At 34.1% G+C, this 15,741-nt stretch overlaps 3 protein-coding genes and 1 pseudogene across 3 annotated transcripts; 3 read left to right on the top strand and 1 right to left on the bottom strand.

Annotated features, from left to right (window-relative positions):
- The first annotated feature begins 1,232 nt into the window (after positions 1 to 1,232).
- LOC108816235 (probable WRKY transcription factor 38) lies at positions 1,233 to 2,700 on the top strand. Its single transcript, XM_018588806.2, has 3 exons — positions 1,233 to 1,554; positions 1,759 to 1,878; positions 2,000 to 2,700. The coding sequence occupies exons 1-3, from the start codon at positions 1,292 to 1,294 to the stop codon at positions 2,487 to 2,489; spliced, it is 873 nt and encodes a 290-aa protein (XP_018444308.1). The 5' UTR covers positions 1,233 to 1,291; the 3' UTR covers positions 2,490 to 2,700.
- A 4,638-nt stretch (positions 2,701 to 7,338) lies between these two features.
- LOC108815097 (UPF0481 protein At3g47200-like) lies at positions 7,339 to 10,430 on the top strand (annotated as a pseudogene).
- A 721-nt stretch (positions 10,431 to 11,151) lies between these two features.
- On the top strand, positions 11,152 to 12,666 carry LOC108816430 (UPF0481 protein At3g47200). The gene has a single exon (XM_018589001.2). The coding sequence runs from the start codon at positions 11,283 to 11,285 to the stop codon at positions 12,627 to 12,629; it is 1,347 nt and encodes a 448-aa protein (XP_018444503.1). The 5' UTR covers positions 11,152 to 11,282; the 3' UTR covers positions 12,630 to 12,666.
- Positions 12,667 to 15,063: 2,397 nt separating this feature from the next.
- LOC108816835 (uncharacterized) lies at positions 15,064 to 15,435 on the bottom strand. Its single transcript, XM_018589396.2, has one exon. It carries the CDS (start codon positions 15,370 to 15,372, stop codon positions 15,064 to 15,066), a length of 309 nt encoding a protein of 102 aa, XP_018444898.1. The 5' UTR covers positions 15,373 to 15,435.
- Positions 15,436 to 15,741: the final 306 nt, after the last annotated feature.

Raw genomic sequence — 15,741 nt, 5'->3', positions numbered from 1 at the left:
AATGGCGTTTTCGTCGGTGCATTGGTCGCCAATTGCCAGCTACTTGGAAATTATTAATCTCTTTTTATTATTATTATTAATCTCTTTTAATGTATAAAGAACTAATATTGTACCAAATCATTTATGTGTGTTGTGTTTCTAGAAACCCTAAAGTTAATGACAGAGTGTCACAAGTATCTAAATGACACTATGTGAAATTTGTGAAATTAATGTGGGAGTAGCTAATAAATTCGTTAGCTAATGCTAATAATAAACTAAAATTGCTCATACTATGGCTTCAGTCTATACTCTATAGTCTATACCAAAGGGAATTAACCTAACACAAGACTTTAGACTTTCTAAGCACGGGGGTCTCTCAAAGTAGCTCATAAAGAAAACAAACTGAACTGTTCATGTAAAGTTGGATTCTCTTTCCCGGACGCAAAAGAATGATATATCAATGGACTCCTATCTCAACAGTTGGTTGCGTCTCTTTCAACCATATATTAGTATTATCCTATAGTCTCTGCTCTAGCATTCCTATTATTCTTTTAAATTTAACATGTTCTCATAAACAATTCCCACATAACAGTTTTTAGATTTTTTAATATCAATCATAATACAAAATTTGATGATAAATATGAATATTATAGGATTTAGGTGATTTGATTTTGACATAAAAATTCTAAAAAAAAAATTAAACCATAAATTTCAGGAAAAGTTCTAACTCTTAAGTCTCTCCAACTTATCTGACCTGTAAAAACTAAAAACACATTTTCTGGTAGATTCCTTCTGTCTTTCACACATGACTAACCATTAATTTTTCTCTTAAACTTAACAAAAAATGAAAGATCATATAAAACGAAATGTTGGTTTCCATTACATGACAGATCAAATGCTAAAGTCAACACGTAATTTCTTTTCTATTTCCCCTAATCTAGTACTCCCAAATTTGGTGTCTGCTAAAGAACAAAAAATAACTACCTGGTGGAGCCGAGCACATGTCCTAAATCCCAATTTTTATTTTACTATTTTATACTACTAAAATACACCCTAGTGTATATGTAAAATATACGTAAATGTGGGTTTATTGCGAATATATATGATTCAACTATAACATGTTGTACTTTCCTAATACTTTCTTATCAATTATTTATTTCTGATGCCCTCATCTGCTAACGTGTTTGCACCACTTTGCACTTGCCCTATATATATTTGTATGATCTCTCTATCCCTTCAAAATAATAGCATAAAGAAGAAAAATAAAACGGCTAAGAAACATACACACAAAGCACACTCTTACTTTTTGAAAATGAATTCTCCCCACGAAAAGGCGGTTCAAGCTATCCTTTACGGACATAGCTGCGCCAAGCGGTTGAAGCTCTGGCTTGAGGATCCAATGGCTGATGACAGATCGATTTCAGGCTATGACCTTGCTACATCGATCGTCCATTGTTTTTCAAGTGCTATCTCAGTCTTATCTGATAAACCAATATCCGAGGATGATCAGGTTTCTGATTTATCTTCAATGGATTCTTCTCCTCCTCTTCTCCAGAGAAACCACTCCAAGAAAAGGTACTGATGATTAACATTTAGCCCTCAATTAATGTTTCATTGCTTCAAAAAATGATTTCAAAGAAAACTATATTTTTTAATATTTTGTTGATTTTTTTTATATTTATAAACACAATGTCATCACATAGATTAATGTGTGACTAGTTAACTAATGGAATATATGGATTTATATGCTAATCTTTATATACCGTCATATTTTTTCAGAAAGATAAATAGTACAAATTCAACCAAGAACTGGAGGGACGATTCACCGGATCCCTACTACGACGGGTTTCTTTGGAGGAAATACGGCCAAAAGTCTATTAAAAACACTAAACACGAAAGGTAACATAAGAAACAGTTAAATCATATTCCATCAACCACAATCACTTTCATTTTTTTTTTGACTAAATCATTTTCGTTTTGATCACTGGATACTAATGAGCAAGCATTAATGTTGATACAGGAGCTACTATAGATGTACTTACAACATAGATCATGCCTGTGGAGCAAGAAAGCATGAACAGCAGATCAAAGACAACCCTCCGGTTTACCGAACCACTTACTTTGGCCACCACACTTGCAAGATTAACAATAACCATGATTCTGTTTTCACTGCGGTTCGAGATCAGGTTGATGTTGTGGGAAGTTCCCGGATTATACAATTCGGGAAAGAGCTTGACCAGGAGAAGGGAAGTTGCTTGACCGATTTTCCTTTATCGGTTAAGCATGAAGAATCAATCATCAAAGAGGAAACCACTGACCATTACCGTGAGATAACCGGTGATGATAAAGATTGTCAACATGTGATGGATGAGAATCAGTCATCACTATCAAGTTCTTATACTCCTCCGTCGTCATCTGTGAGTGAAACTGACATGTTTGATACAGATCTGTTATTGAACAACTTAGACTCGTGGGATCGTTATGGTTTGTTTGACTTTGGAGTTCAGTAGAATTTTTTCAACTAAAGAATCTCCTTTGACGAGATTAATGAGAATTACGCGTATGTATGTTATTGAATAATTTCTAGTTTCTAGGTACCATCTTGTCGAGCATAACTAGAATATTTGAAGTGGGTTGTTGTAAGAAATCATTTGCTAGAGACAAAGTGTAATACATATATCCACCAAACCAGGAAATAACTTATAAAACAAATTTAGCCAACTTTGGGGTGCAAGTCAACGTTAGTTTTTGGCTCCTTGCTCGATCAAAAGAAACTTCCTCCATCGTCATCCTGTCATTTATCTTTTTGCGTATTTTTTTTACTTGTGCAGCCAAATACGTAAAGGAAAATTAGACTAGCTGCATGACCATGTAATACAATTTTGAAAATCAGATAAATAAAAGCCAAGCATAAAAACAATTTTATCCTAAAGGAAAAGGTGTGATGTGAATTCTCCATTCCAACGTTAGAAAGTCTTTATCAAGTTTATTTTTTAGGCCACATATTATAATTTTTAGATGTACAACAATCCGCACTTTGCAAAATCACCTTTCATGCTGTGGTTTACAGTCCTAGGAAGGAACGTTAATCCAGACTTCATTCCTCGACCGACAAGCCAGGCCGCACAAGTAGTTTGTGAAGAGTCTGCACTCTGCAGAAACAAAGACCTTCGGTGTAATTTCAAACAACGCCCCGTTTGGGGGAACAAGATGAATAGTATTTTCTCGGATTTGCGTCTATACGCAAAGGAGACAGATGGGGAAATAAGTGGATATGGTGAAGCTCTTGTTATCAGTCAATAGATAGTCATGTCCACTTCTCTTTCCAACCACTCTTCCCCTGCATTTGTATGTCGGCACAATGAAAGTAACACAATAAATTGTGAACAATGCAGGACTAGAATACTAATGGTTGCTAACTATGGCACGATCTGCGCAGAGATATGGAGTTATACATAAGTGAACTAGAAGACAATGGAGTCGTCCAGCTAATCTCAAAGAGGGAATTAATCCGAGAGAGAACGTTTGGCGTACCTAGACTAGACTGGGAAGATCTAATACACTTTCAACAAAAAAAACAATGGCAACTGGTAATACAGATAGAGCTGGCCTTCAAAGAAAGCTATCTAAACCTAGACTTTTATTTTTTAACAAATGAAGTAATGAACCAAGCTTAGGCCAAAACTAGTGGTATATTTTCTTCGCAAGAGTTTTCTAACAAATCAATGTAATTGGGCTAAAATCTGTTTATTTTTGTTTCAGCAATGTTAAACCCCATTAAACCTTGATAGATAGACCTTTAGATTAGAAGAGCATTAAATTCTATTATTCAACTAATAATGGTTAATTTTTTTTAAAGTGAGGATGATCTCTTAAATATTCATTCCTATATGTTTTATATACATTTGACATTTTGGTAAAAAACCAACTCTTAAGAGATTTAAAATGTTTCTTTTTAATTATATAATTAATTTTATTTTACTTAATAATATCAAATATGTTTATGTTTAAAAATAATAAATACTATCAATTTTAAATTAATATAAAATAATATTTCAATTAGATAAATTTAATAAATATAACTAAATATGAATTAAATATAGTTTAATAGATTTTATTATTTCAAAATAATCTTATTTAAATGATATGAGTTCGCTATTTAGCTTTGTCTTGTATCTTCAACTTTAACAATCCTACTAGATCTTGACCCGTGCGACCGCACGGATATTAATTTTTAGTTTTATTTTTTATTTTTTTATACTAAATAGTATATTTGTAATATCTGATCGTTTTATATTGACTAAGCTAGAGGTGAATATTTGGGTATCCACTCGAATTCGGTTAAAATTTATTCGGATTTGAGTTTTTTGAGTTTAAAGATTCTAACTCTATTCGAGTATTTATAACCTTTGGTTCCGGTTTGATTCAGATCTTTGCGGATTTGATAACCCGTTTAAACTATTTTTAAATTTTCAAAATTTATATATCTTTAAATTTCTCTAAATCTAAAGCCAAAGTACCTAAATTAAAAATTAAAAATAGGTTTAACTTGAATATTTATATGAAGAATAAATATATATTTAAAATATTTTTGATGTTTTGATTATTGTTTATCTACTTTAAATGTTAACTTTTGATTATTTTTTATATTTCAAATATTTTAAACAACTTAAAATAGCTTATATCTTGGATATTAATTCGAAAAATAGCTAGCATATTGAAGTATATAAATATGATTTAAATACATTTGAATATCCAAAATATTTCGTTCGGATAAGGTTTGGTTATGGTTCTCTAGATACAAGTTTGGATATTATCTAGTTTCGGTTCAAATTTACTAATACTTTTTTCGTTCAGATTTTTTAAATGAAAAGTTGATATTATAAATTCCAGAATTGTTTGTCTAATAAAAACATATTTTTTTTTGAATTTGACATTGATTTAATTGAGAAGTTAATGAAGTGTATTAAATTCAAATTTAATTTTGGAAAACACATTAATCTAAGTGGAAAAGACAAAACATTAAAATAGGAAGTATCATTTAATTGTGTATTTAATTTAAATATAATTTTGGAAAACACATTAATCTAAGTGGAAAAGACAACATTAAAATAGGAAATATTATTTAATGTCAGTGGCATATCATTGTAATTAAAAGTGAAAACTAAGGGGTATTTTATATGGGTACTTCTCTTTTAATAATATAGATTCATTATGCTTCTTAATCTTTGATTTTTGCTTAATTTAGTATTAGCTTTTGGACCTGAAGTTATATTTAATAGTATGCATAATGCATTAAGTACAGCAAATATAAATATAGCAAAAATGTATTGCATTTAATTTATACTGCGGATTAATATAAACAAAATATGTAAAATTCAAAAGAATGTTATTTATAAAATAAATAAAATAGATGGAATATTATAAGATCTTTAGGTTTACCAAAATGTCAAAACACATGTAAGATTCCACAAGGAGGATGCCACTTAATGACGTCGATGTTTGAACCAACCTAATGCCATTGTTCATGCCGTTATTAAAATCGAAGTATCAGCAGTAAACAGATTTGGTGAAGATCCTTTATTACATAAAAACAGATCCAAAAAAGAAATATTAAATGTGCAGATTGTTATCCATCTAAAAAATAAGTTGTATAATTTTATTAAATTTTAAAATTTAATGTTTAGTTTGTGACAGTTTCAATGAGACTATGAAAATGGTCGTCGTATGAAGTTAATTTGAACAGCTATATTAAAAAAAAAGAATTAATGTACAGCTAATATGCCATACTAGATGACACTTCTATCTTATTAAAACAGAAACATTATGTTGGACCTAACATTTGTTTTGTAAGTTTTTAAATTAAATACACTTTTATACTTTATAGTTAAACATACATTAAATCACTAATGTTTCTTGCTACTATCCATGTTTCCAAACAATATACTTATTTCTTTATACTACTATCAATGTTTCCAAACAATATAGTTTTTATACTACTATCAATATTTCCAAATAATACAATAATTAATCTTCGTTATTTTATATCTATCATTTTCTCTTTAAAATTTGTAGAATCGTCGTAATTTCATAAATTGTAAAATAGTAAACTTTAAAATTTCGATGATAAAATTATAAATTATGAAACTATTACAATTTAAATCCAATTAGATTACATATCGGTCATCCATTAGTTCAATCGGTTAGTCTTGGGGTTTAGTGATTTTTTAATATGAATATTTTAAAAACATAAATTGAATTGTCCGATCTCCGGATTAACCGGTATAATCATAATCGGGTTGAATTTAAAAACACTGATTTAAATGCAAAAATATTTTAAATACACACTCTTTAAAAATTATCAAAATATTTGTTAAATTATTAGTGAAATTTTCAATCGTAAAATATCCCGCGCTTCAAAAGCGCGGGTCAAAATCTAGTTCTTGTTAAGGAAAAAAAACCAAGAACTAGATAGACATGACAATTAAACCTTTTTGGTTCGTAAGGTATTCGTTATTTTACAAAATAGAGCGTAATTTTAATACTATCTCTTAATCTGTTTACATAACTTTTTTGTTTTTGTAACAAGATCTATTTACATAACATAGTTATATTATTGTGTTAACTTGTGCATGCATGTGACTTAACATGTTTATAGTATTAAAATTAACTGTATTAGTGCTATTTAACTGAAAACTAACATGTTCTGTTTAATATATTTTCGGAATCAGCAAGGAACACAATTAATTAAGTAGCCTGCTCTTTAAAATAATAATATGTTTAAAACATAGGGTATCGTTTATCAAAAAAAAAAGGGTATCTTGGTTATGAAACCAAAATGTTCTAGTCATATGATTCATTTATTCGGATCCTGCCACTTAAGTTATTTACGGAAATAATTTTTATTCAGATACATATATGATGATTATCCTACTATATATTTTTACTAGGAATTTTTTTGAAGAAGATGCCTCTACTAACTAAAATAAATAGAATTGAAAGTTAAAACACCCTAGGTGAATTCATCACGTCGTAGCAATTTTCTGAAAGACAAATGTTTCCGACGAGTTTAAAGAACCAAAATTAAGTTTCTTACATAATAAGTTAATAACTAACCCCTAATATAATTTAGCAAAAAAAAAAAAAAATAACCCCTATTTATAATAGAGGTGCATAATTCGTTCCGAACTTATCATAAGAAAGTTACTTTGCATGCTGTCTTGACATTAAGGTCGATGTCAAACAAAAAAAAGCAGGTCTAACAATAATAATTCCATTTTCGTTCTAGTGTTCAACTATACCATATAACATAACATTTTCTTGTCAAGAGAAACAAAAAAAATCAAGAACTAGATAGACATGAATTCTTCTAGCCAAGCCACTGGAAGAAGCACAACAATCTCAGGGATAGAAGACGATTCCTCTTGCTGCATCATACAAATCGAGAACCCTATATATTCCCCCAAACGTCTGAAGAAATCAGCCGGTGGTCAAGATTGTTGCATTTTCAGAATCCCTCACACTCTCGTCCAAGCCAATGAAACAGCCTACAAACCAAAGATTGTCTCAATCGGTCCTTACCACCATTGTGATGGTGGAGTTGATAAAGATCATCTTCAGATGATCCAGGAGCACAAACAAAGATATCTTGCTTTCTTTTTGTCCAAGACAAATAAAAAGGATGTGTACATGACGCATTTGCGCGAAGTGGTCTCGGAGATGGAAGAGAGGATCAGAGGTTCATACTCCGAGGATCTAAAGTTTGATCGAGAAAAGCTGATTGATATGATGATTCTTGACGGTTGCTTCATCCTCACGTTGCTAATTGTAGTTTCAAAGAAGAGTACTTGGCGTATAAATTACGCTGATGACCCTATTTTCACGATGAGGTGGGTTCTACCAACTCTTCGAAGTGATCTACTCCTCCTTGAAAATCAGGTTCCACTTTTTGTTCTTCAAGATATCCTTAAGGCGTCAAGGTTATTTCCTTCCTCTAGCCTAAACGAAATGATCTTTGCATTCTTTAGTTACTCAATAAGAAGACCAAAAAAAATTGGGAAGAAAAAAAGAATCTCGATGCAAGTCATCTTCTAGATCTCATCCGCAAAACTTAGAGCATTATTATCGCTAACTTTCAGGGCCGTCTTTTAGCACGTGCAAATGGAGCGGTCGAACAGGGTCCAAAATTTTGGAGGTCCATAATTTCTTTTTTGTTTTATTAATAGTTATAAATTTAAAATCATATTTTTATTAAAAAAATCAGAATAACTATATTTGAATTTAGGTTCAGTATTTATAACCAATAATTGTAAATTACAATTTTTAATTTTTTTTATATAACCAACCAAAAATGCAATAAATTAGGACGTAACTAATATTTATATCAATTATATATTTTGAAAAGTAAGAAATTGTTGTTAATGTGTGTTTAAATATTCAATGGTAGTCTATAAAGTTAACATTCTAATTGATTATATTTTGGAAACCATTATTAATTAGTGATTATAAATACGGATAACAAAATATATTTTCACCATTTTTAATTAGAAATAGCAAACACAAAGAAAAAAAACTAGCCTACAACTTCTGTTGACAAAAAAAAAAGTGATTTGTCCAATCAAAAAGTATATAGCTTGCTATTCAAATTTTGTTTTTCTGCTATATTTATAGATTATGATTTTTGATTATGCAAATAATAAACATAAAAAATGAAAAAGTTAGAAAAATGATCAAATTTGATGATTTGATCGATGATTTTGCATTGAAAAATGCCAAATTATCATGTTCGATGATTTGATCAATGATTTTGCATTAAACTAGAAAATAGTGTTATTTAGATATAAAATAATTAAATTGATAGATTTATTTTATATTATACTAATATTTTGTACAAAAACAAAATTATTTCAGATTGTTAAAAAATGTCTTATCTTTTTTATTTTGAACAGGGTCCGTCTAAAGTTTGAGACGGCCCTGCTAACTTTTAACTAGACTCTTAGGATAAATATAATTAAAAAAAATATAAAAGAAGAAGAAAGCCCAAGACTCGCCTCTTACGCAAGGTTTGAAAGGGGTGACTCTTACTGGCCACGTGTCAAGAAATGAGAGGACAAAGGAGAGGTGTGTCTTGTCGTCGTCTGGTTCTCTTCTTTCTCTCTTCTTTGCGACGAAAACGGTGATTCTCTCTCCGTGGCTGCTCGACGAAACGCCGACTGATCCTTCCGTCAACCACGTCTACGAACTCTCTTACGTCACTGCTTCTTCTCTCAGTGTTCCTCAACAGGTCTCGTCTCGCTCTAATCCGATCTTTTTTAGGCGGCTCATGCATTATGATTCTCAAGCTTGTTTCTAGTGATGATTCGCTATAGTGTATCAGATTGGTCTTTTACATAAAATCACGATTGGATTCTGTTTGTTGCAGGTTATAGCAGTGAACGGAATATTCCCAGGCCATGCGATTGATCTTTGATGTTTCCATTTTTTTTTCTTAAAAACCCCCAATTAAGAACTTACCATTGGAGCAAAAAAAATAGGTGTCTCTTAAGTACAACCTCTTAACTATAATTAATTACTAAAAATCATTAAGAGACCAATTTAGGCTCTTAGGGTTAATCATGCTCTTACATACCTTATGTAACGCAGCAAACACAAGAAAAAATATTCACCGATACGTTTTGTTGTTCCAGCGGAAACACATGGTTCAATATACTGAGTCGTACCAAAAAGAATGTTCAAGCAGAGCCACCAAGTTTGATTGGCTCAGCTAGAAAACTTCAGCTCAGAGGAATACAATTTAAGCAAAAAGAAAAATTTGAGACACCTCTAGACATAACTTTAAAGAGCGGTGTGCTTGAAATACCAAAACTAACATTTGATGACTTTTTCAGCTCTCTTTTGATCAACTGTGTGGCTTTTGAGCAGTTTAATATGAAATGCTCAACCGAAATGACAAGCTATGTTGCTTTCATGGGCTGCCTCATAAACACTGAAGAGGATGCAACGTTCTTAAGCGAGAAAGGGATTATAGAAAACTACTTCGGGACTGGAGAACAAGTATCTTTGTTCTTCAAGAACACTGGCAAAAACGTTGCGTTTTCCATATCAAAAAGTTTTTTGTCAAGTGTGTTCGAGGGGGTGAACGACTACACTTCACAAGGATGCCACGTACAATGGGCAGGATTCAAGTACACTCATTTCAACAGTCCGTGGGCATTTCTATCATCTTGTGCTGCTTTGGTACTTCTTATGCTCACCATGCTCCAAGCTTTCTTCACAGCCTATCCTTATTTTCGTCCTCCCAAGTAAAAGACGAGTTAAGTGCTTGCTGCTAACTCTGGCTTCATAAACATACTATTGGATTGACACTCACTAGTGTCGCACGTTTGTCTTCGTTTCCAAATGCATGAAGCTTTCATCTCATCTTCACATTTTCTTGTCGCTGTTTGCTACTACCAACTATGTAACATAATGCAAATTTGTTTTCACTTCTTAACGTAACTTATCAACTCTGCCTCGGTGAGATCCAAACCCATAAACTTAGCATATTTTGTCCCACATGGCCATTGCTAATACGTTTTCTTTTTCATGGTGTCACTTTCACCATTATCACCACTTAAAGTTTCATAAAATCGAAGTGGAGATTATAGGGTGTTCATTAATGCGTTACTGTAAAAAATTTCTGGGTTTTTTTACATCAATAAAAATTCTGGTTAGTTTGAAGAATGGGGAATTTTCAAAATTTATCAACAAACGTTTGACTTTATAATCCATGGATTATAATACAGTTTCCCTAACTAATATAACAACTAAGTTACATAGCGTCTCGCTCCAGACTATTTCAACTTCATCAAGAGTATGAAGTATGAACAGAGCATTTTCTATATTTTTAAAAGACAAATTTGCATCCTGCATTGTAAATTTTGATAGACTAGTTGCCCTACTATTATATTTGATCCAGTGACACACTTGATCAATAATAAAAGTTCTTTAAATTCATAAAAGTGGTCATCTTTTGCAAGGAGGAAAAGTCTTTTGGCTGGAAAGATACTTTTGTCCCTTTGCCGACCGAACGTGGAGACTTGTCAACATTTTGCAACTGTGAAACTTCTCACTTTTTTGGGATAAAATCCTTCGTAAGGATTCATCATATTCTTAGTTTCACTTCAAAAAGAATATATCACAAAAAGTTATATGAAGACTTAATCAAGAAAACAAACAAAAAACAAAAATATTTGAAGTCTTCTACAGTTCTACCTAACCAGAAGAGGATCTAAGTTGGGTTTGAACTTTGAAAGTTTGGTTTAATGGATCCACAGACACAACAGAACGCCGGACAGAACAGCCATCATCTCATTCCGACATCAGTCGTAGTAGACATACATCGCTTAGTTTCAGAAGATAATGATCCTAAGCTTCTGAGAGAATCAGCTGGTTCAGAGTCATGTTGCATCGTGAGAATTCCACACAGCCTCGCGCTGATCAACCTCAAAGCATACGAACCCAAGATCGTCTCCATTGGCCCTTACCACCACGGCAAAGAACATCTCAAAATGGCCCAGCAGCATAAACGCAGGTTCTTGAGGTTCTTGGTGACAAAAGTGCAAGAAAATGGAACCGATCCCCAAGAATTAGTCAACGCTGTGTCAAGCTTAGAAGGAGATATAAGAGGCTCTTACTCAGAGGATCTAGGTTCAGATTCTGAAAAGTTGGTCGAGATGATGGTTCTTGATGGTTGCTTTATCCTCACGTTGTTCTTAGTAGTTTCCGGTAATGTTGTTTACACTAATCTTGATGATCCCATTTTCAGAATGCCATGGATCTTGCCGTCGATTCGAGCCGATCTTCTTCTCTTGGAGAACCAGGTTCCTTATGTTCTTCTTCAAACGCTTTTCGAGACATCCAAGTTAGATACTTCGAGTTGTTTAAACCAGCTAGTGTTTGAGTTCTTCGACTACTCGTTACAAAAACAAGATGAGTTTTGGGCAAAACATTATAGTCTTGAAGCTAAACACCTTCTTGACTTGATACGCAAGACTTTTGTCCCTGTTCCTTGTCAAAAAAGCAAAAAAGAAGATAGTGGTTTTCTTGGGTTTGTTTTATCAGCCAAGAAGCTTCATCTTCGAGGAATCAAATTCAAACCGAGGATGAACACAGATTCAATCTTAGACATAAGGTTTAGTAACGGTGTACTTCATATTCCTCCGGTAGTCATGGATGATTTCACCGCCACGGTGTTCTTGAACTGTGTGGCATTTGAGCAGTTATATGCAGATTCGTCGAACCACATAACGAGCTACGTAGCGTTCATGGCTTGTCTAATAAACGAAGAGAGTGATGCAGCGTTCCTTAGCGAGAGAAGGATTCTTGAGAACTATTTTGGAACAGAGGAAGAAGTGTCTAGGTTTTATAAAAGCATTGGCAAAGATGTTGCACTGGACTTAGAGAGGAGTTACTTAGCGAAGGTGTTTGAAGGGGTTAACGAGTATAGTTCTAAAGGGTTCCATGTTCACTGCGCAGATTTTGTTCACACGCATTTTGATAGTCCATGGACATTTGCATCATCCTTTGCAGCTTTGTTGCTTCTTATGTTTGCGGCTTTACAGGTCTTCTTTGCAGCTTATAGTTATTTCAAACCTCCAAAAGGAAAGTGAGAGAGGTAATTGTAATTTACTTGTTATTGAAATCACAGAGAACGTAGAGAATAGAATAGAAGATTTGTGTTATTCATTACGAAGGCAATTGCCTCATATATATACATGAAGTGAATCCTAAAGATAAGGACTACAATATATACATCATTATCTAAAGTAATATAGGAGTTATCCACAATACTCCAATACTCCCCCTCAAGTTGGAAGTGTAAGATTTCGAACAGCCAACTTGGACAAGATATTCTCGAACAGAGGACGCGGTAGAGGCTTGGTAAGAATGTCCGACAATTGATTCTTAGAGGTAACATGTTCTGTAGAGATAAACTTGGACTTGAGAGCATCGCTCACATGATGACAATCTCGTTCAACATGTTTAGTCCTTTCATGAAAGACAGGATTTGCAGCTATATGCAGAGCAGATTTACTATCACAGTATAGTTTCATAGGCAGAAGAGGCGGAATGCCAAACGAGTCAAAGAGATTCTTAAACCACTTAAGTTCCTTAACAGCCACTGACATAGCCCTGTACTCAAATTCAGCCGAAGATAAAGACACGGTATCCTGCTTCTTAGTTTGCCAAGTAACCGGTGTCTCACCAAGAAAAGTGATGTATGCACTCAGGGAACGTCGACTGAGAGGACATGCTCCCCAATCTGCATCACAGTAGATGCTTATATCAAGAGAGTCATCCGCCTTTAAGAAAATTCCTTGACCAGCACTGCCCTTAAAGTAACGAACCACTTTCAAAGCTGCTTCCCAATGAGGTAAGAGAGGCTTTTGCATGAACTGAGCAAGAATGTGAATAGAGTAACCAAGATCAGGACGTGTATTAGTAAGATAGATTAACCGACCAACAAGACGGCGGTATTGAGCAGCATTTGCCAATGGACCCTCTGCTCGGGCGAGTTGATGATTGAGTTCCATAGGAACTGGTGATGGTTTCGCACCTAATAAGCCAGTTTCCGCTATAATATCCAGAGCATATTTCCGTTGCGAGAGATAGAAACCAGAGGCGTTGCGAGCCACCTCAAAGCCAAGGAAGAACTTTAATTTACGCAAGTCCTTCATTCGGAAGCAACGATGGAGGTAGTCTTTAAACTCCTGAAGTGTTGTAGCATCATTACTGGCAATGATAAAGTCATCCACGTAGACAAGGATATGGAGACATGTAGACCCACGGACTTTAGAAAATAACGAGTGATCAGCATATTCATGAGAGAAACCAAACTCCTCAAGTGCTGTCGTTAGTTTAGAGTACCAACACCTTGGTGCTTGGCGGAGACCATAAAGAGACTTCTTTAGACGACACACCATATTAGGATCAGAGGCAGTAAATCCCTGAGGGAGCCTCATATATATTTCTTCGTCAAGATCACCGTGAAGAAACGCATTACTCACATCCATTTGATGGACATGCCAGTTCTTAGTTGCTGCAAGCTTGAGTATAATACGGACAGTAGACATCTTGGCGACCGGTGCAAAAGTATCTGTAAAATCCTCTCCCTCAATTTGATGATTACCGCGTACCACCAGTCGGGCTTTACGACGTTCGATAGTTCCATTTGCATTGTACTTGTTAGAGTAAAGCCACTGGTTAGTAAGCGCCTTCTTGCCTGGCGGAAGTGTAGTCACATCCCACGTATCATTAGCTTCAAACGCATCAACCTCCGTATGCATCGCATCATTCCAAATTTTATGCTTTACTGCTTCCTTAAAACTCTTTGGAACATCATTGTTAATAATTGCAGCCATAAACACCTTATGTGATTCTGAGAAAACATGATCAGAAATATAACTGGAGATAGGGTAAGGTGTGTTACCTATGACCGTTTGCGGAGACCCATGATCAGATGTAGAGTGAGCGAGAGGGGGGTGTAGAGTAGCAGAGTGTGTCACGAAGTCCTTGAGTAACACAGACGGGTTCTTGCACCTGTGACCACGACCTAAGATCTCTGGAATTCCAGGAGACGTGGCGTGCACTTCATCAGGCGAAGCTGGAGGTGCAGGAGGAGGAGTAATACTAGGTAGAGATGTAGTGGTTAAAGCTGCTGAAGTTGCAGCCATGTTTCTTGTTAGATAAGAAACATGTTATGAAAAGAAAAAAAAATTAGGGTTTTTAGTTTGTTTGCTCTGATACCATGAAATCACAGAGAACTTAGAGAATAGAATAGAAGATTTGTGTTATTCATTACGAAGGCAATTGCCTCATATATATACATGAAGTGAATCCTAAAGATAAGGACTACAATATATACATCATTATCTAAAGTAATATAGGAGTTATCCACAATACTCTAATAGTTATAACTCTTTTGAGTCTAATAAATAAATCCTTTTTCTTTAATATTTTGATTTATGATCTTAATATGGTTGCATTGGTAACATATGAACATGTAATCAAATACAGAACAGTTATCTCTCAAATACTTGTTCTTCATTTTGCCGTGGCTTTTGCGACTTCACGAAAATCAAAGGTTTTCACTCTGTTGAAATCATTAGTCATTGGTGAGGAAGAGACACCGACATAAAAACCTTCAGACTCGTACTCTTCCATGTTGCTACCTACACTGGAGCTACATTCTATAAGGCGATACACAGGTTCCTTGCATGTCTCTGATTTTTTCTTCTCTGCGTTGCTTTTTGCATCTTTTTCTCCAACCTTTGTCAAACCTTCTGCTTTCAGGGGTTTGTCTTCTTTCTTGCTGTGTTTATTCATGAAACAATAAAGACATCCTATAGACATTTTCTAATGAAGAGTGAAGTGGTAGATGAATGAAACTTTTGTTTCAAACAATATGCTTGCGTGTTGAACATTATATTCATTGAAGATATTTAAACATATATAGTTCAAGAGGAAGAGACGAGATTCGTTTTTGGTTGCTGATTAAAATAAGCGTTTTTTTCTTGACTTCCTGACTCTTGAGAGCTGCCTTAATTAAGTTGACTCCACGAAGCTTCCACTTACTCCACCACTCACGTGCTAGGAAACTACCTCAGTAAAAATGAAAAAAAATACACTCATAGCATTCAAACTCATAGCGTTCGCCGTTGAGCCGTGCAGAGTCCTCCTGTCCCTTCCCTTTGCTCAGCTTTCGCGCTTAACCAACGGAAG

The sequence above is a fragment of the Raphanus sativus genome, chromosome 7, assembly GCF_000801105.2.
Source record: "Raphanus sativus cultivar WK10039 chromosome 7, ASM80110v3, whole genome shotgun sequence".
NCBI lineage: Eukaryota > Viridiplantae > Streptophyta > Magnoliopsida > Brassicales > Brassicaceae > Raphanus > Raphanus sativus.
This window is presented reverse-complemented; position numbering and strand designations above follow the sequence as displayed.

Coding starts and splice junctions, on each gene's coding strand:
- LOC108816235 (XM_018588806.2), top strand. CDS start 1,292: ATGAATTCTCCCCACGAAAAGGCGGTTCAAGCTATCCTTTACGGACAT. Junction 1,555..1,758: donor AGAAACCACTCCAAGAAAAG/GTACTGATGATT, acceptor ATATTTTTTCAG/AAAGATAAATAGTACAAATT. Junction 1,879..1,999: donor AAAAACACTAAACACGAAAG/GTAACATAAGAA, acceptor ATGTTGATACAG/GAGCTACTATAGATGTACTT.
- LOC108816430 (XM_018589001.2), top strand. CDS start 11,283: ATGGATCCACAGACACAACAGAACGCCGGACAGAACAGCCATCATCTC.
- LOC108816835 (XM_018589396.2), bottom strand. CDS start 15,372: ATGTCTATAGGATGTCTTTATTGTTTCATGAATAAACACAGCAAGAAA.